At 39.5% G+C, this 20,094-nt stretch overlaps 1 protein-coding gene across 2 annotated transcripts in view; it reads right to left on the bottom strand.

Annotated features, from left to right (window-relative positions):
* The window catches only part of NELL1 (neural EGFL like 1), an 812,319-nt gene that overhangs the window by 586,617 nt on the left and 205,608 nt on the right, over positions 1-20,094 (bottom strand). For both annotated transcript variants that reach the window (XM_077866205.1, XM_077866204.1), the window contains exon 12: positions 11,863-11,991. In XM_077866205.1, the coding sequence (XP_077722331.1) occupies positions 11,863-11,991 (129 nt within the window). The remainder of the gene's footprint in view (positions 1-11,862; positions 11,992-20,094) is intronic.

Below are 20,094 nucleotides of genomic sequence, written 5' to 3' on the forward strand. Positions count from 1 at the left end.
GACTTTGTCCTGTGTATAAGGCCTCCCAACTCTGCACTCCCCACTCTCTATCTCCAACCCTTGATTCCAGACAAACTCAATGTTCCATTAGTCTCTGGTACCTCCTGGTGTTGAGAGAGATTATTCTCAACTATACCAATGATCTCCTGCTCATTCCTCGCAGAATTCTGCAAACTCCATCACACCCCCATGGTCTTCTGCTCAAGTCTCCATAGCACCCCATACTTCCCCATCAATGATTCATCATCCTTCATAGACCTTGTTGTCCCAATCTTTCAACATCCTTCTGATGGCATCTTTCACCTTAATTCTAGGAATTAGTCCTCTCCTTCCTCCCTCCTCAATGACACACATCCTGAACCATATATCATAACAATTATATTTATCAAGATCCTATTTTGTACTAGATTCTGTTTTAGACTTTTTACTCTTGAGTTCTTCTATCAATTCCTAAAAGACACTATTAAGTATCAGACACTGATTTTACAAAGGGGAAAAGCAGAGTGATCAATGCTCACAAAATGGTAGAGCCAGATTTTCTAACCTAGGTATGCCAAACCTAAGCCAAATCTTTCCACTATATCTCTGCTATTTTTCCCTAATTATTTGGAGTGTACAATTCTTGTTTGCTCAGACAAGCATCATCAAGCAGCAGAAGCCACAGAAGGCTCTAGGCCAGTCACAAGAGCAAGGATACAATAAAAGCTTCCTGAATTTTTCTCAATCCTACCTAGATATTAAGTATCTCTGAGACAACTCAAAGGATATCATTTCTAAATAACCAAAAAAAGATTAAATCTACTCCATTTCTATTTTCATTTAAAACTCTAACTTGGATTTTCCTTGAAAAATAAGCAGGGACCTTTTGCTCTTTTTTACTCTTCTTTTTGCTACATAAAAGTGCTAAGTATGGTGCATAAAATATATACATAATATCTTTCAAGTAGATACTTAAAATCCTAAAAATATTGTACAGTGAGCCAAAAGACGTCTGGATGATTTCTTAAAGTGGACGCACATCTTTGGAAAATAACATAAGGCCATCCTCTCAGGCTTGGCCCCTGGGTATCACCCAGCCCCTCTGATCAAGTCTCCAAAGAGCAGAATAAGAAAGATTCATCCAGGGAAATGCCAGGCATCAGAGCTCTAAGAGGGAAGTCATGGTCAAGAATCAAATACAACATGTCCGAAAAGATTTGGGGCACCAAGCACTGAACAAGCATATTTTATTATTTCAGTGATGATTTATCTCCTCAGTACCCACTGCCACCAAGCCTGAGAACTTGTAAAGATAACCAATTTTTAAGTAGTGTTGCCTAATCTGGCTCCCTGACTCCAGGATCTCCACAACGTTGCCTCTCTATGTGGCTACAAGCATGACTTTCCTAACATACTAATCCAGTAATGTCATCCAACCTGAGACTCTCCACTGGATATTCTATAGCCTATACTAGTGAATTCTAGTTTTGATCATGCATCTACATAGGTAACAATTTGAAGGCATATACCTTCTATATGAAAATATCTATTTAATATATACATAACCTATACTAATATGCCATATACATTATAAAACTTACACCAGAAGGAAAATAGAAAGGATAAGATGAAAGTAAAGTTCCGATGTTTTTTCCATATCCCAGTGGATCCAATTCTCCACCTGTTGTGATGCCTGCATCTTGTACGGATGTACACCAGCCTACAGGATAAATTGAAACCTGGCCTTAGCATGCCTATACAATGCTCTTTACCATCTGACCATCAGCCAAATCTCTGTTCTCATCTCCTACCAAAGTCCTCATGCTCCAAACATGCTCAACTTTTCACTTTGTACCTTTATATACGCTAATGCCCCTGCTGGGTATGGCTTTCCTCATGCTTCCTCCTGAAAACTGAACTCAGCTTAAATGCCCCCTCCTCCAGGCAGCCTGTAAAGATTCCCATTGGCAGGATGCACTGCTCTCAGGGTTTGGTATACTCCTAAAATACAGTTCAAATCCTAGAATGGAACAAATCCTATTGTATCTTCATTATCTGATTATAAGGCTCTCTTCCCTTTAAACTTTGAGCTCCTTGAGGAAAGGAACTCTGCTTTAATCATCTTTGCACTCTCAGAATCCAACACAGGACCCAGCCACAGTAGCTGCTAATGTTTGCTGAAAGAATGAGATAAGACTCTAGGTCTGACTCTTCTCTATGCCCTGGGTAGGGACACTCTCTACAACGTTGAAGACTTCATACTGCAGAATTTTAGCAGGTGTCATTCATTTCACTTTTTCTGCAATGTCCCAATGTAGAAAAAGATGGATATCCTACTGCAAGAAGACCAAGAAGGAATTTAGCCTTCCTTTGCTTTTTTGTTCCATTCCAACCCTCAATGGATTGTATGATTCCTGCCCACACGGAGAGGGCAGATCATTTTTCTCTTTTACTGAATCAAATGTTCACCTCTTCCAGAAACACTCTCCTCAACACATGCAATAATAATGTCTTACCAGCAATCTGGGTATCCCCTAGCCTAGTCAAGAGAACACATAAAATTAACCATCACACTTTGATACATATCCAGAGTGCATGTGTATGTATCTTAAGCCTGAATAAGTGAATAGCAAGTTCTAGTCCAATTAGTGCCAATGATGAAAATATTTATCGTTACTGTGACAATTAAATAATGTGTGATTATATAATTGCAATTACCATAAATAAGGTTACAGTACAGAGTTCTACTGCTTTAGCCTTGATAAAATGCTTTTACATTCAATATCTTATTTAACCTTCACAACCAAACCATACAATATAAGTCCTGTATAAACTCCTATTTGGACCATGAGAAAATCAAAGACACAAAAGAAAAGGGTGACTTTCCAAGGTCACCCAATTGGTAAGTGGTAGAGCCAGGATCGATCAAGATCTCCTTATCCTTAGTTCAATACTCTTTCATTACATCACTGCCCTGAGAGTTCTCAAAGTTTAAAAAAAGAAAAAAGAAAAAATAGGAGGCAAGGAAAATGCTAGAAAAGACGAATATTTAAGGATAGCTCACTACCAAGGCAAACTCCCAAGCAGGAACAATCTGTTCAGTCCCCATGCCTAAGTGCACGCTCTTCCACATTTACACTACTTAAATTTTTCACTTTCTTTTGCTTTGCTACTTGAAATTCAACAGTTTGGGGATTTTTCTAATTAACAAACATCTTCTTTAAAGAATATACTTACCTCTGGGAACATTATGTGGATATCAGTCTTTCACAAATGTGTGTAAGCTTGTTCCATGAACTGTTTTCTTTCTAGCATAAAAATAAAAATTCTAGCACATGAATGTGAATTTTCTATGGAAGGAAGAGATGCGTCACTTTGGCATGTATGGTATATTGGGGACAGAACAAATTCAGATGAGGCGATACAATGGAAGCCACAGAGAAGCCTGGAGATAATGCCAACAGGAATGTACAAGAGACAGTGTACTTAAATCCTACCAAGTTTCCAAGTGAACAAATTTTAATACAATCAACTGAAGCCAGAAGTCCATTTGAGCAGGACATATGGTGTGGAGCATGAGGTTGACAAATAAACAGAAAGTAAAAAAGTATAAAATTAATGGGGGAGATTTTTTTCATTTAGTTACTGTGGTAAGCCTAGTAAGACAATCACCAAAACAGATTCTTTATCCTCCTGGGCACAGGGCTAGACAACATTTACAAGCTTCCCTTGCAGTTAGATACAGTTAGTGGCTGAGTGCTGGCCATTGGAATGTGACCAGCTAGCCCTATAAAAAACCTCCTATGATGATTAGCAATGTTAAACATCCCTTCAAGTACCTGTTGGCACATGTATGTCCCTGTAAAAACATCTATTTAGATCCTCTGCCCATTTCTTAATTGGATTGTTTGGGGTTTTTTTTTCCTATCAAATAACCAAAATTATCTTAAAAACTGATTCTCTCTCTTGTTATGGAGACTTCTTTACATGGACTCAAGCAGGCAGCATTTCAAGATTACATAAACTGGGTGTTAGCAAAATGAGCAGACTCAGCACTTTAAAAAGCATCCCTTAAGCAACAACACTAAGACAAATCTGATTCAAGAAAGAAAGCAGTGTCAGACATGGAAAGGCAACAATCTGCTTGAGATTTCCATTCATTCAGAAATTTCAAAAATATTTTCTGTGTCTTCAGCAGACTATGCACTTTTCCAGGTGCTACAGATAGGAGTGAGTAAGATAAAATTGCTGCCGTGACACAGCTTATATTCTAAGGAGGAACGATCACCAACCTTTAAGGTGGAAAAATATCACAATTCTAGAGAATAAGCACTACAAAGAAAATAAAATGTTAGGATACCAGCAGAGCTAATTTAGTGAGAGTGGTTAGGAAAGACCTTTCGAAAGTAGGGACATTTGAGCTACAACTTGAATAACAACTAGAAAGCAGATTTGCAAAGATGTGGGTGAAGGGCATCCCCGGCTAAGAACTATTTTATTGCACAAGCCTACTTGAGGAGCACGAAGAATCATGGTGTGATTGGGGGCGAGGGGGGATTAGCAAAGAGTGGTAGGAGTTGAAGACAGAGAGGTAGGCAGGTTCCCATTCATACAGAGCCTTACACAGGACCTAACTGGGATATTATTCTTAGAGGAGTGGGAGCCATTAGACCATTTTTAAACAAAAGAGTGGCATAATAGGACTTCCGTTTTTAAAAGCACAAACTGATCAATGTCTGGAGAACGGATTCCAGCAGGCAAGACACCATTGCAATCACTAGCCAAGAGATCAAGGAGGCTTGGACTAGAGTCCTAGCAAGACACGGGTGAACCCGGAATTTGTTTTGAAGGGGACACCAACAAGACTTCCTAATGCAGCAGGCCTATTGGACTGAGGGGAAGTGTGGGATCGAGGACTTCTACAATTTGTGAATGAAGTGGTTGGAAGTGTCATTCACGGAAACTGGGAGACAAGTGCATAGTCCTCTGTTCTCAGGACCACAAACTCAGGAGAGCTTTGAGGTACAATAGCCCAGCTACATGAGTTAACTAGGCTACTATGTGCTAGCCTGGACACCTAATCAATACTTGTAACACTTTTCACAAAGCAGTAACTAAAAATCCCTCATGGTATCTTACAAATGATCTTTTGAAAGAAACACGGTTTAAAAACACAAAACAGTGCTACTGTGACCTTTAGTCCTGACCGTTGCCCCATCTGGTTCATCTGGGACTCCTTCCTGAGCACACAGCTTAAATAATCAACCCAGTGATAACCAAGCTTGGGATTGGGGCTTTTTCTTTCCTTCCTTCTTTTTTTTTTTTTTTTTTTAATGATTCCAAGAAGATAGTTAAGGGGAAAAGGAGTGTTGTTTAGAAGAGGCAAGAATTCAAGTAGGTGGGAGAACAGGGGCAGATGCTGTTGCAGCATAGCCTTGGGACTAAAGCAGCAGAGGTAGAGAGCAAAGTCAGGACCAGGGACAGGGTTCGTCTATATCTGCTGCTAGGAAGGAGGTGACAAGTGGGTTATTATGAGCAAAGCAAAGGCTAGAGATCACAGTCTTGGAAAGACGAGACGTGGAGCATGAGGTTGACAGACACCTGGGTACCAGAAGAGCTCCCCATTAGTCATGCAGATAACATGAGAGGGGGGAAAAGGATACCCCAGGGTATTCTTACTTCATGCATTCTGAGTCCCTGGAAATAAATGGCAGCTGGAGCTCAGAATTAAGATTCTTTTAGCATGAATAATCAAGAGAGGCTTTTGATCCCTGTGCTGTCCAAAAGCAGGACTTCAGGAGACTGAAGCACAGATTTAAGTATAAACGAGGCTACATGAACCAGGAGGTTCACTCATTTTATACAAATCAAAACACCAAGAGTTACCTGATTAATCCTTGGATAATTAGAACTATAATTAAGCAACCAGCTATTTTCCCATTCATTCTCTCAATCAGGAGTTTACACGGCCTTGTTTCTACGGAATTACATACATACTAGCCTCTGCATCCAATAAATAGCTATTCTGAAAACGGTTTCTGCTTCAATTTTGACTTTGCTGCTACTTTCTCAGCCCCTTAACACTCATAACGGTCGGGCCTTTTATCATCCCTGGTTATTCAAAAGAAGTCATCCATCACACCTTGCTAAGAGTTGCTGTGTTTCAGACATTTCGGCATTTTTGTTAAATGAAATTAGTCAATGCATACCAACACAGGTTATTTTGTTCCACAATATTTCCTTGAATACAGCTACACTCATATTTTTACAGATGAAGAATAATTTTGTCATTATAAATTACGCTTGGGAGGCACCTGGATTCTCAGGAGCTGAGCATCTGCCTTTAGCTCAGGTCATGATCCTGGGGTCCTAGGATCGAGTCTCACATCAGGCTCCCTCTGGGGAGCCTACCTCTCCCTCTGCCTATGTCTCTCCTCTGTCTCTCATTAATAATTTTTTTAATCTTTTTTTTAAAAAAAGATAAATTACACTTGGTAGCCCACTGCCAACAATAAGCTCTTGGAAGAATGGATAAAACCAGATCCTTCCATCTAAGAACTCTCTCACACAAGATGTAATAATGAAAGCCCGCTTTGGTAGCATATTGGCCTCAATGAGTATACATTCTTCAACTTCATCATAAGCGTTAGTAGTAACATCAGAAAGGATGAATACCTACCATTTACATTGGTGTGGATGCAACTGGAGAGTATTATACTGAGCAAAATAATTGGAGAAAAACAATTATATAGTTTCACTCATATGTGGAATATAAGAAACAGCACAGAGGTTCATAGTGGAAGGGAGGAAAATTGAATGGGAAGTCACCAGAGAGGGAGAAAAACCATAAGACTCTTAATAATAGGAAACAAACTGAGGGTTACTGGTAGCGAGGTAAGTGAGGGGATGGGGTAATTGGGTGATGGGCATTAAGGCGGGCACGTGATGTAATGAGCACCAGGTGCTATATGCAACTGATGAATTACGGAACTCTCAAACTAAGGATATACTCTATGTTGGCTAATTGAATTTAAATAAAAAAAATAAGTTAATGAGGACAATAATGGTAACTACTGTGATCCATTAAATGTTCAGTGAATACCAGACAATTTCCTAAGTCTTTGACATGCATTGTTTCATTATCATTGTAATTGGGAAACCCAATTTCCCATATTGGAATTGGCCATACCAAAGCATTAATTTACAACTTGCAATCTGCAAAAAGTCTATTGCATGGCAGCAGGACCATAGCAGACAATTAATGATCTGCTCAATTGTCAGTTTTTCTAATAATCTTCAATGCTTGTTCTATTTAAAAAAAATAAATGCTTTCAGTCCTGAGCTAGAGGTATCTTCCTGAAACCACAAAATTTGGACCAACTAATTCAGGAACATATGTAGTAGGCTTCGGCTAAGTTATGCAAAGGTAATTGCACCCTCAAATAATTGCAACCTCCAAGGTTTCTGTGATTTACACGATTCTTTCTCATTCATGCCACATGTCCATCACCTTGTTGTCCCACTGCTCTATGCCCTCTTCATTCTGTGGTTTACATGATTCTTTGTCATTCATGCCACATGTCCATCACCTTGTTGTCCCACTGCTCTATGCCCTCTTTAGCTAGAACCCTAGCTAAAGCAGCACTGCTGTGGAATATCGCCAATTTTGTGTTACAGAGGAAAGAGAATGGGGTGAAACCCTAGAACAGTTCATAGAGCTTCTACCCTTCTATCCGTGTCACATCCACTCATATTTTATTGGATCGAGGCGGCAGCAAGTATTCTGAACAAAAATACAACCTTGAAAAAGGTTGGGGGATGGAGAAGTAGGGAGTAAAAAGGAGTTGACTATTATCTTTACTTCTCTGAGTATTAGTATCTGGCACCTGTAAGATGAAGTTAATGTGATCAATGCTGCCACTTTCCTTACAAATTTACTGTAAGTCTCAAAGAGTAGAATATATATAAAAGGAGTTTGAAAAAAAACCCAGAACAGTCTGTAAGTAGAAATTATTATGACTTAATGCTAATTGTGGTACTTCCCAGGCTTGGCAGATTGCATGGTGTATACGACATCACACTGTTCTTTTCTTCTTCTAAGTAACTTTTTATTACGGCAAGAAAAAGTTTATGAGACTATTTATGCAGACTCCAATTTCAAGATCATGAAGTAGACCCCCAATTCCTATGCTTTCCTGAGACACTGCCTCTAATTTAAGCCAATGTATCAAAAACTATTTAAGACCAATTCATTGAAAATGTCATCGCAGAGATAAAAAGCCTCAGCAGACCATTTTCATAAAACACCAAAACCCAACTAAAACTGTTTTTTCAAAATGGGGAATGTTGGTGCTGAGTTGGACGAGGCAAAATGAAATGATCTCCCGTGAATTGTCTCAAAGCTGACAAAAGGTCTTATTATCTTCTATTGATTGACTAAGAGTTCCGGTAGCTTCTCTATGGCAGTTTCTCCAGCAATCTCTGCAGAGCAGGAGTCTTTAATATGCCGTATCTCTGCTACTACCCTAGGAAGTTAAGAAAATTGAAAGCCTTTTGTGCTTCCTTTTCCACTGAGAGCCTGAATAGGCTTTTCAAGATAGCCTGGACAATGTGTGTAATATTTTGTTTTAATTTGCAAGGCAGTCTTGTTCATTGTGGTTTGTACAATATGGGTCATTTTCACTCCATTTACTCAGAGTAAAAAATAACTAGCCTGAAGCAGTTCATAAGTATACTTCTCTATATACTATGGTAAGACAGTGAACTCAGCCTCAGAGTCCCTGGTACCCAGGGGGCACTTGGTGACTTTTCATCCTGTCTATCAGATCCATCACATAGCATAATTCTGATGACAGGGCTGGAGAAATGACCACAAACTTCATTTAATCATAAAAGAATGAGATAGACATAGCCTTTTGCCCACCTAAAACCACTCCCCCTTTCCCACTGCCACAATCCTAAGTGATTTAGGTAAAGGACAAGGATCATTTGGTCTCAGGGAAGGCAAACACCTTCTCCGGCTCCAAGAACTGAACACAACCCAAACCAGTAATAGTCATCTCATTCCCCTTTGACAAAAATTGGTCTAGAGGTAAAGAGGACGTCAACCTGGTCTGAAAAATATGAGAGCAAAAACCTCCTCCTGCATGGGGGCAGGGACAGGGGAGTTACAAGGAACCTTCCAGGAAGAGCTTTCTTTAAGTACAAAAAGAAAGAACCTCCCATAGAGAAGGTTTTTAACTCCTTCCCCTTCCTTCCTTGCTTTGCCTATGACACTGGTGTTCGGACACCATGCCCAGGGCTATGGCTGTCATCAGCCACCATAGAAAAATAAGCCCCAAGACCAAGGTGCTGAAGTTGGCAGAATGAGAGGAGAGATGGGCACTTGCTCTAAACACAGATATCACTCTAGTTTGTTCTCCATGCGCCCCATGCAGATGCCCAGTATTTGATTCCTGCTTTACTCCTCAGTTCTATTTTTATGCCATACATGGGCTCTAACATTTGGTGATTTCTTCCTGGTGTTCTCCTTCTCTCCATGCACAAGCCTGCTGGAACTTGCGGAAAGTCTCCACAGTAAGAGAAAACCCTGAAGCTTGAGCACGTCACCATCACCCAAGATGGCAGCACAGTACATGCTGGTCTGGGGCCAGGCACACACGCTAGGCTATGTCCAAGAAAACAGTCATTCAGACCTAAAATCACTCAGTGTTATCTATAAGTAAGGCCTCACATGCAGAGGACAGATATACGGTCACAATTGGCTTTCCATGGAGGTGATTCTATATTAAAAAAAAAAAAATGGAATTCATCAGTGAGGAATGAATCAGAGTCCCAAACAGCCTTTCGCACCAGCCATTTTCTCCCAGATTCTGCTAGGTGTCAACAACTAAAGGGAGCCAAGAATCGTAGGTGTACTGGTTCTGCCAGGAGGCAAGTCAGGATTCAAATTATTTTGAGATGGTTTCTCTCATTTTTCTAAGTATTCCAAGTCTATCCCCACAGATAATAGTGAGTAAACTTTTTAGACCATTACCTGGCTTACAGGATTTTTCCATGGTAAATGAGGAGGATGTTCATATTTTAAAGTTTTGAAACTCTATTTTATGACAAAAAACAAAAAGCAGCCTAAGATATAAAAAACAGTTACTAATGTGAGATACTGACATTAATAGTGTTCTGGGGCGCCTGGGTGGCTCAGTCGGTTGAGCATACAACTCTTGATTTCGGCTATAATCTCCAGGTCGTGGGATCTAGCTCCAGCAACATCGAGCTCTATACTCAGCAAGGGGTCTGCTTGAGATAGCCTCTCTCCCTCTGCCCCTTCCCCCACTCATACACATACTCTCTCTAAAAATAAATTCTAAAGAAATTAATAGTGTTCTTCCTCAAAATTGCTAAATGAGTAACAGATTATTGAAGGATAGATGAAAAAAGGTTAACGAGCAAAGGGACAACTTCATCCTCCCCAACAGCAAGATCAAATCTACAAAAGCAAGCAAAAAGGGGGAAAAGGGTGTAAAGGAGAAAAGGTAAAACCTATTAGTTACACTTTATTGTTAGTAAGAAACAAACCAGTAGCAAACGAAGTCTTTTAGGAGAAATCAAAACCACAGTCCACCCACCAGGTACTGAGCACTAGTGATGATTACACACATTTTCTTAACAATTCAAGAGATCTTGGGCAGCCTGGGTGGCTCAGCAGTTTAGCGCCGCCTTCAGCCTGGGTTGTGATCCTGGAGACCCAGGATCAAGTCCCACATCAGGTTCCCTGCATGGAGCCTGCTTCTCCCTCTGCCTCTCTCTCCTGCTCTGTGTCTCTCATGAATAAATAAATAAATAATATTTTAAAAATTTCAAGAGATCTTTAGTCAAAGCCAAAAATTAAGCAGGGTTCAATGATACAAAACAGAATGGGGAAAAATCTACCATCACCATCATGAATTGTCTTTACTATGAGAATACCTGAGCCCCTGGAAAAACAAACCAATCAGAAGAGTGTGATCAAGGTTTTGCAACATTCTTTCTGTTCTAGACATCTACCCTCCAGAGTAACAGAGCTCTGAGGTTCAACAGGTTGTTTCTGAAGACAGGAATGAGTACATCCACCCTGGATACACAAACAGCTCACCGTCACTCCATTAGAACTTTTCTAAGCTGACCAAAGCAAGCCAGGATGCACCTGAGAATGGATGGGCTCAGATCCGAGGGCACTCCACAGGAGCAGGGGTGTGCAAGGCTTGCCACTAGCAAGGTGGAGTGCTGAGCTCAGAAAGACATGCTCACATAAGACACAGGAACTGTTCTGCTCTCTCAAGTGGAAATGGGATCACTTATGCTTGAAGCCATTAACCCCTAATAAATGGCATCCGTCCAAGGGCCGAAGTTACGAGTCCATCTGTCACTGTGACTTTTGGTACAGTTTGTGAATTAGCAACTCATGAATCAGTCATTAAGAAAGCCAGTTGAAAAAATATTCTGACCTTGGCAGGTAAAGAAAAAGGCAGTGATTTATAAGCTAGCCTCAAAGCAGCAGTCAAAAAGCAGATCGACGATGTCACATTTAGTTGAATTTAGAATAATCTACTCAATAGAAAATTACGTGTTTATGATTTTGCTGGTGATTGTTAAATACAGTGACAGCAAAATGTGGGATCTGGTATGGCCCTTTGATTGCTTTGCTGTGTTTCAGAACTCCAGAGGTCTTGTTTTCACATGCTACTGAGAAGCCTACATACACCAGGAGAACAGCAGACCCGAGACAGCTGATGTGATTTCTTGTAGGATCCCAGAAGACCAGACCCAAGTGATGGCTTTCCACCTTCAACTAGATCTACCAGGAATACATTCCTCACAAATGACTTTATTAAACAGCTTCCTTACCTTCACAGTAGGCAGAGTCTCCCTGGACAGATATGTAACCATTCTTGCACTCACAAGTAGCTTTTGTGTTCCAGTTTTTACACTCCGAGTTTTCACCACATTTAGGTCCTTCTGCACAAAAGTTGTGACCTAAAAGAAGTGAATAAAATTTTGTACATAAGAAGGGAACAAAAGACTTGCAAATAACGAAGCATGAATTATCTTTAGTGTATCGGCACCGCGCATGGAAACATACCTTGGCAGTACGCAAGGGTGGGAAAGAAGGGGGTGGGAGAGGAGAAATAGGAAACTCTGGACTGTCCCGTGCTTGAGAGGTCTCTCCTTAATGCCCCAAGTAGGTTTCTTCCTGAAGACTTTTATCCCCTTCCCACCATTTTCTTATATAACCAGTCTTTTTAGATGTGTTTCCCCACAAAATTTAGGATTCGTAGAAAGTTTATAAAATGAATCTATTTGAGTATATAAAACAAAAACAACCAGAATATTATCGGTATCCCTAATTACCCTCCAAAGAGTCCCCCTCCCAGCCATTAAAGAGAACTAATCTGAATTTCATGTTAATCACTACTTTGCATGTTTTTATAGTTTTGCCAGATATAGGTACTTATTTCCGAGTAGATCATTCAGGTTTTGCCCATTTTTAACTACACATGAAAGAAATCCTGTGTTAGATATTCTGGTTTTTTTTTTTTTTATTCATCCCTGGTAATACCCATAGCTATAGTTCATTTGTCAATGCTGTATAATATTCTGAAGCATTAATATTCCACCATCTGTCCATGATGCTACAGACAGGCACTGGGGTGACTTGCAGGTTTGGAATCACAAGCAGTGCTGCAAGAAACATGCTGAATAGGTTTCCCGGGGCATCCTTTCTAAACCACATGTTTAACATTTATTTTCTCAACATTCCTTCTTGAATCCCAGACATTCCTTCCAGGATAATTACTTTTCTCCCTAAAGTGTCCTGTAGACACTCTTCAGCAAAGGTATTTTGAGAGCGACCGAGCTCCATCTTAACTTGCCTAAATGTCCCTTCTGTATTCTTTAATTTTACTCTACATGTGAATTCATTTTTATTTATTCTTCCTAGGATTTCTTGGGATTCTTGAATCTAAAGATTAAATCTTTCATCAATTTGGAAAATTCTCAGAGAACATCTCTTCAGACATTCTCTTCACCATTTTCCCTATTCTCTATTCATACCAAAATCCCAATGAGATCAATGTTCCTTCTCAAACTCTCTTCCATGCTACTGACCCCACCTTTAGTATTTCTTCCCCTTTTTCTTTGCTGAATTCTGTGTAACTTCCAGATGTATCTCTGTTTATTCTTTTACAAGCTGTGTCATATTCGATTTTAGTCAAAATCATTTGTATTTCACTGATTTTTTAGAATTCTGATTTTATCTCCCTGGTCAACTTTCATAGTCTCATTTTTCCTTTTAATTTCCTTTATCAAAAAAAAGCACATGAGACATGTGTATCTTATAGGGATGATTCCAAGATCTTCAGTCTCTGTACCTTTGATTTTGTGGTTTGTGGTTAAGTATTGTGCAAGGCCTATTTTCTGGTATGTTCGGTGATTCTTCTGTTTGTAAACTCATTTTTTATCATTTAATCTGTGGGAACTGAGATTTGGGTTCTAAAACTGCATTTCTTCAGAGAGGATTTGTGTTTGATTCTGTCAAATGTCTGAGGGAACCTTCAACCCCAGATCACTTTACATTTTCTCCCCAGGACCCTTAATGTAGACTCAAGACAAAGATAAGTCCTCCATTTGCGAGAGGGCTTTTCCTCATCACCAACTAAGGATTCTCCCCTCAGGGTTCTTGATTTAAGCATCTCACGAAGCCCCTGGGTCTGGTTTCCTGTCTATTTATAGTGTTTCTTAGAAGGCAGTTTCTCCCACCAGGGATTAGAAATTGCCCTCAGGGCAAGTCCTAACTCCAGTGTGCTTGCTTATAGCTCAATGGAATCACCCTTTTTCAGTATTTCTGGTCTGATTTTTTTTTTCCTTCCATTACTAGGTCCCATCAAATTTGGCGGGAAGGGGGGGGGGATTTATACATTATTTTATACATTATGTATCATTTCCCACTTGAACTAGGAGCAATAGATTATACCTACCCCTTAAATTCAAATATAATAAGGTATATGAAAGGTGCTTTATCGTCTTTAAATCCATACATTATCGTGAACTATATTGCTAGGTTACATATTGTGGTCTAATAGAAAACAATGGTCTTGAAGTCAGGAGATTTAATTTCTAATCCAGCCTCTGCAGCCAGAAAGACAATAAATCGCTTCACCTACCTAGGCACATATACTGGAAATGGACACCAATGATTTTGAAACTGTTGCTCGAGTCTGGGGCACAGATGAATCATCAGATAGGGCTCCAGTGCCCCACACCAGATTCAAACAGAATAGCTCTGCTCTTTTATTTTGACATACTGACTGTGTGAATAACAGTGTTGGGCTTTAAAAAATATAAAAATCCTTGAATTATTTAAAACTCCAAGTTTAAATCCTTTTATTGACAACATTCTAAGACCTTTTTCCTTTGAAACAGAACTGTAAACCAAAAGGTAGTAATTATTATTAAATAATAAAATTCACACACCTACAACATGCCCACTGGCATCATAGTTCCTAATGTATGTGGAATAAGTCAAACGGGCTATGCCATGTAAAACATGTAGAACAACACTTGGTATATACTAGAAGGTCAACAAATGTTAGCCTCAAAGAGGGGAAGGATTTTGATAACGTTAACAACAATGACTGAAGTTCAAAGTAACCTAACAACACTGTTCACCTCCACTTCTAGATAAGGAAGGAGAAGCTCCAACTCAGATATCTAGCTAGTAAGTGGAGACGCTAGGGTTCTCAGTTAGGTCTGGTGAACTCCAAGGCCCACATACTTTTCACCATATCATACATCCTGTCGGAGAGCAAAACTTAGGTATAAAAAGTGAAGGATGTAGCTATTCCTCAGGACATCAGAAAGCGAACCCATAGCCACAGGTGAGCATACTATCAGAATCAGTCTTACTACCTGTGACCCGTTAACTGCCCCAATCAAAATCCGAGTGAAAACTTGTTGAAATCTGCAAACGCTGTCATCCAAAAACACTTCTACGAGGGCTTTACAGGCTTATAATAACCATTACAAATAAAAAGACTTGATTTTGCTACCAAAGACAAAATTTTTAGACATCAGAGCTCTCATTGCCAGAGAAAGTGCCTGGACTCCCCCCACCCACCCACCCACCCATGTCAGAATTGATCAATAATTAACTTGTCACATTTTCTTTCATTGTGAGGCTTGACTCAAGGTCATAGTGCATCCATTATGATATGTGTTCTTTGTTTCTTCTTTCTCTTTCCAGGAGACTGCAACTGTCCTTTTCCTTCTGCATGCACTTGATAGGCAGGAATAAAGCCACTCAAACAAAGTTGATGTCCCGATGCATCTCTATCAAGCACGCGCCATGTCAATTCACAATGCAAGGAGTTGGGTAAATTATGTTTTAAGGACAGTGAAGGACATCATGCGACAAACCAACCTTAAAGTCAAATCTACTCTGGTAGGGCCTGACCACTGTGCCAAAAGCATGTGTTTAATTAATCCAGACCTTCTTTCTTTCAACCAGTATTTATTCACTGCCCGCTTGCCTTTCTGCAGGAGTAAATAATCAGTATTTGTGGAGCATCTACTTCTGTGGACTGACACCATGCAAGCTTCTGGGAGCAAAATAGAGATGTTTGAGATGTATGCTCTTCCCACAAGGAAAATTACAAACTAAGGGGAGACAAGCAAAATACAGGGGTAGTGTAAAATACAAGGCAATCTATGTTAAGTGAGATGTGAACAGTATAAATAATCAGTGTTTCAGGAAAGGAAAGCACTTCTAGATGATGTACAACTTGACCTTGGGTTCATCACAGGTAGAAACATGGGAAGGGGTGAGGCATAAATTCTACCGAAAGGAATGGGACTCTGATCCGTGAAAAAGAAGGGTGCATCTCGAGAACATCAAATAATCTGGCACAGGTGTAATAATAATAATTAACAATTATTGAGCACATACTCTATGCTAGGCACTCAGCCAAGCGTTTTAGAGGAATTATCTCATTATTCTATTAGCAATCCTATAAAACTGAAATTATAATCTGTATTTGAAAGATGCGGCAGCTGGAATTTGGGGAAGCAAGTTGTGGTAGGTACAAGAGCAAGAACCCAGGTCTGAGGCCAAGGTTATTCTTTCCTGTTTTTTGACTGCCCCTCCCCAAAGCAACAAATTCCTGAGCATTCTACATCCAAAAGATAAAGAAAATATCCTTTTTGTATGTGTAGATTCAAACAGACTACAATTTAGATTTTTTTCTCATTCTCAGTATATCTGTATCTACTTTCCATGAGGTAATTCCAAATATTTTTAACAAAAAAAATCCTAACTTCAATCACTCCAACTTCTTTAAGTCAGGGTCTATGTCTGATTCGTGTCTCTCAACCAAAGCTTCCGACACAAAGGTAACTGGATGGATGGCTTGTAGATGGATGCACACATGACCAGCCAGAAATGTGGAAAGGTAAATTAATGACTGAATGAACAGATAAATGAATCTACAGTGGCATTTAATGCCACTACCCTCTTAACCAACTGGAAGGCAAATGTGACTGGTTTGCTAGTCACCATTTTTCTTTCTTCAAACATTTTTATTAATGTATAATTTACATACCATAAAATTCACCTCTTATAAAGGTACACTTGGGTGATTTTTAATAAATTTACACAGTTGTGCAGCCATGACCACAATCACAGTTTAGGGTATTTTCACCACCCCAGCTGGACACCCTCATTTCTTAAGGCCCACCCCAGCATCAGAGTTGACTACCAAGGCATAAATCCTCGATTCTCCACATTTCAGAATCCTTCTAAAGGCTCTTTTCCTTATCTGATGTGTCTCAATAGAATGACATTTAGGATACAAATCCTTCTCTTCCTGGATATTTGTCTTCAGCTGCTACCACAATCTCTTTAACACGTCCTCTAGCTAGCCCTTAGTGTAATTTTTTTTCTTCAAGCTGGTTATCAACATAGTCTGATGCATGAGACTGCTCAAAGTCACCCTCTTTCCTAGATTATTTTTTCAAAATTAGAAGCTGTAACCAGATTGTAGAACACACACAGCCCAATATTCAAGTTCTTTTACTTGACTGGTTTGTTTGTCTGTTTTTCTTACTAGACTATTTTTAAGAAGTGACTTGAGCCTCCAGAATTATTCTCCTATAATAGAGGAACATAGTAAGTTCTTTTAACTAGCACTGGCCCAAATACAGAAAACACCTTAATTATGAAAACTGCTATTTATTGACTACTTCCAAACATGCCAGGCACAGTGCTAAGCCTATTAAACACCTCACCTCACAAAACCTTTAACACTCCGAAAAATTACTATTATCCTCACTTTAGTAAAATGTGGTTGAGACTAACTTTTTTTTATCCAAGTTAACAGAGTCAGGAAGTACAGAATCAGGACCTGACTCTGAAGGTCTTACAAAGAATGCTAAGAAAGTAATTCTTCTGTAATTCAAATACTCGGAAGCTTAGACAACAATTACCCTCAGTGGATCGTAACCCATCCACATCCTATAAAATGTTTTAAATAGGTCCACTTAGGACCCAACCACAGGTTCTGCTGACCTGTTCTTTGCAGAAACTGAGCCTAAGGCAATCCTCGCACCCCATCATTTCTGTCCCCTGGTTGAAAACAACTACCTTTCCCTAGAAACAATAATAAAGGCTCAGAGCCCCCTCTAAGGGGTGGGGGTGGGGGGTATAGGAAACAGCACTGACTACCCAGCAAATCTCCCTTTACAGGTTATGTCATTATAGCCAACAGGCACTTGACAATCGATTTGGATGTCCTCACAAGCACTCACAGTTCACCTAGCCAGAACTCACCTCTTGATCTTACTTCCCAAATCCATGCTCTCTGGGCTCTTCACATTCATCTGCAGCACATGTACCCACCTAAACCAGAAAACTAGGAGTCATCATTGCCCTGACCCCTCACCTATACCGGCCCTCCCCAAGTACCTGATATGACAAGAGTCTAAGTCACTTCAATCACTTAAATCCCTATCAGACCAAACTAAATGTGATATGGAACAAAAGAATCTATAAATATGCAGAGAACTACACCATGTTTCTCCAGAGGCAAATATATAGCCAATTTCTTTAACACAATTTAACTTTTAACACTAGACAGAGTTGGGAAATTAATAAAAATATAGAGTCACCACATCATGTTGCCCTCCTTGTTGTGATGAGCACTGAGTGTGATATGTAGTTGATGAAGTATTGAAAACTACATATGAAACCAAGGTGGCTCAGTGGTTGAGCATCTGCCTTCAGCTCAGGGCATGATCCCAGGGTCCTGGGATCGAGTCCCACATCAGGCTCCCTGCGAGGAGCCTGCTTCTCCCTCTGTGTCTCTGCCTCTGTGTCTCTCATGAATGAATCTTTTTAAAAAAATGAAATATGTTGGCTAATTGAATTAAAATAAATATATATATATATACATACATATTTATTAGGCAAGAAGGAAAATATAGTAAAAAATGGAAGGTCTTAAGGTTAGAAATTATCAAAGCATAAAAAATATCTGGTACTATTACATGTCATTCTTCACATGCTTCATTATTATGAAATAATTGAAAATACTGTCAATTTTTATAGAAATCTTTTAAATACATCCACCTACACAAACTGAAAAATATTTTCCTTTGTAAGTTTTATACTCTGAGAATTCTGCTTTTTATTTTTAAACCACAAACCCACCAGCCCAAGCTTAAGTTGCTAATAAATCACCCCAATTTCCTCACTTTAATCAACAAAAACATCCTGGAAATGGAATTTCTGAAGAGCTTTCCAATGAGTCCATGTTTAGTGCACATAAAAACTTGGGGAAAATTTTTGAAACACCATGAAAATGAGACCCTGACACTTCTCAGCAATGGTGGGAGTGAGAGTGGGGAATAGAGAGAAGAAATAGAAGTTACCTGCTCAAGTCAAGCTACAATTTACTGTAACTGTTCCTAACTGGCAGAGATTCAATGGATTGTGTATATTAATTTCATGTTGTAAGTATCCCCTGAACATATCATTTCCTCCTCCACTTCATGGTAATAAGAAAAACCCATCTGGGGCAGCCCTGGTGGCTCAGCGGTTTAGCGCCTGCCTTCAGCCCAGGGCGTGATCCTGGAGACCCAGCCTGCTTCTCCCTCTGCCTGTGTCTCTGCCTCTTTCTGTGTATCTCTCATGAATAAATAAATAAAATCTTAAAAAAAAAAAAAGAAAAGAAAGAAAGAAAGAAAGAAAAAGAAAAACCCATCTGACTCCAAACTAGCATCACCTCTCAAAGGGACATGGCCTCATTTGCCTTTCTGTTCCCCTCTTGTCCAGTCTCTAACCCATTTTGCACAGAAAGAAATCCTCTTAAAACAGATTGGATCACATCACTCTGCCCCTTCAAAATCTACCAAGGGCTTCCATTATATGTAAGAAAGATACAAAATCTTTAACTAGGACTTGAGTTAACAAGACTCTCTCCTCCATCACTTTTCTCCAACTGCTATCAGCCTTTTAGTTCTTCCAGTATTCCAACCTCTTTCCTGATGCAGAGTCTTTACGAACTTGTCCCATCAACTCACAACATCATTACACAACCCTGACAGAGTAACTTCTACTCAATCTTCAAGTCTCAGCTTAAACTCTTGAGAGAAGGCTTCCTTAACATCTCTCAAGCCTAAAGAAAGCCCCATTATTATATTCTTCCATACCACTCTATTATTCTCATTCACAGCAGTGATCACAATTACCATGTATTTATTTCTGTGTTTATTGAATATTATCTCCTCATTAGAAGCTCACTTCTTCAAGGGAAAGGACTGTAAAAGTTTGGTCACCTTGTGCCTAAGGCAATATCCAACACAATATAGGCAGTCAATAAATATTTGCTTATGTAAATGACTAAATCTTCTCAGTCCTCCAAAATAAGAATTAAGAGGATTTTAAAGATTAACGCATAAAGGCTCAAGGATGTTAACTACCTTCTCTAGTTACACAGTCGGTGATGGGTGAAGACTAAAAATCCAGATTATGATTCTAATACCCCATCTCTTCACCCCACCCCTACCCAACATGACTGTCCAGCCACG

The sequence above is a fragment of the Canis aureus genome, chromosome 23, assembly GCF_053574225.1.
Source record: "Canis aureus isolate CA01 chromosome 23, VMU_Caureus_v.1.0, whole genome shotgun sequence".
NCBI lineage: Eukaryota > Metazoa > Chordata > Mammalia > Carnivora > Canidae > Canis > Canis aureus.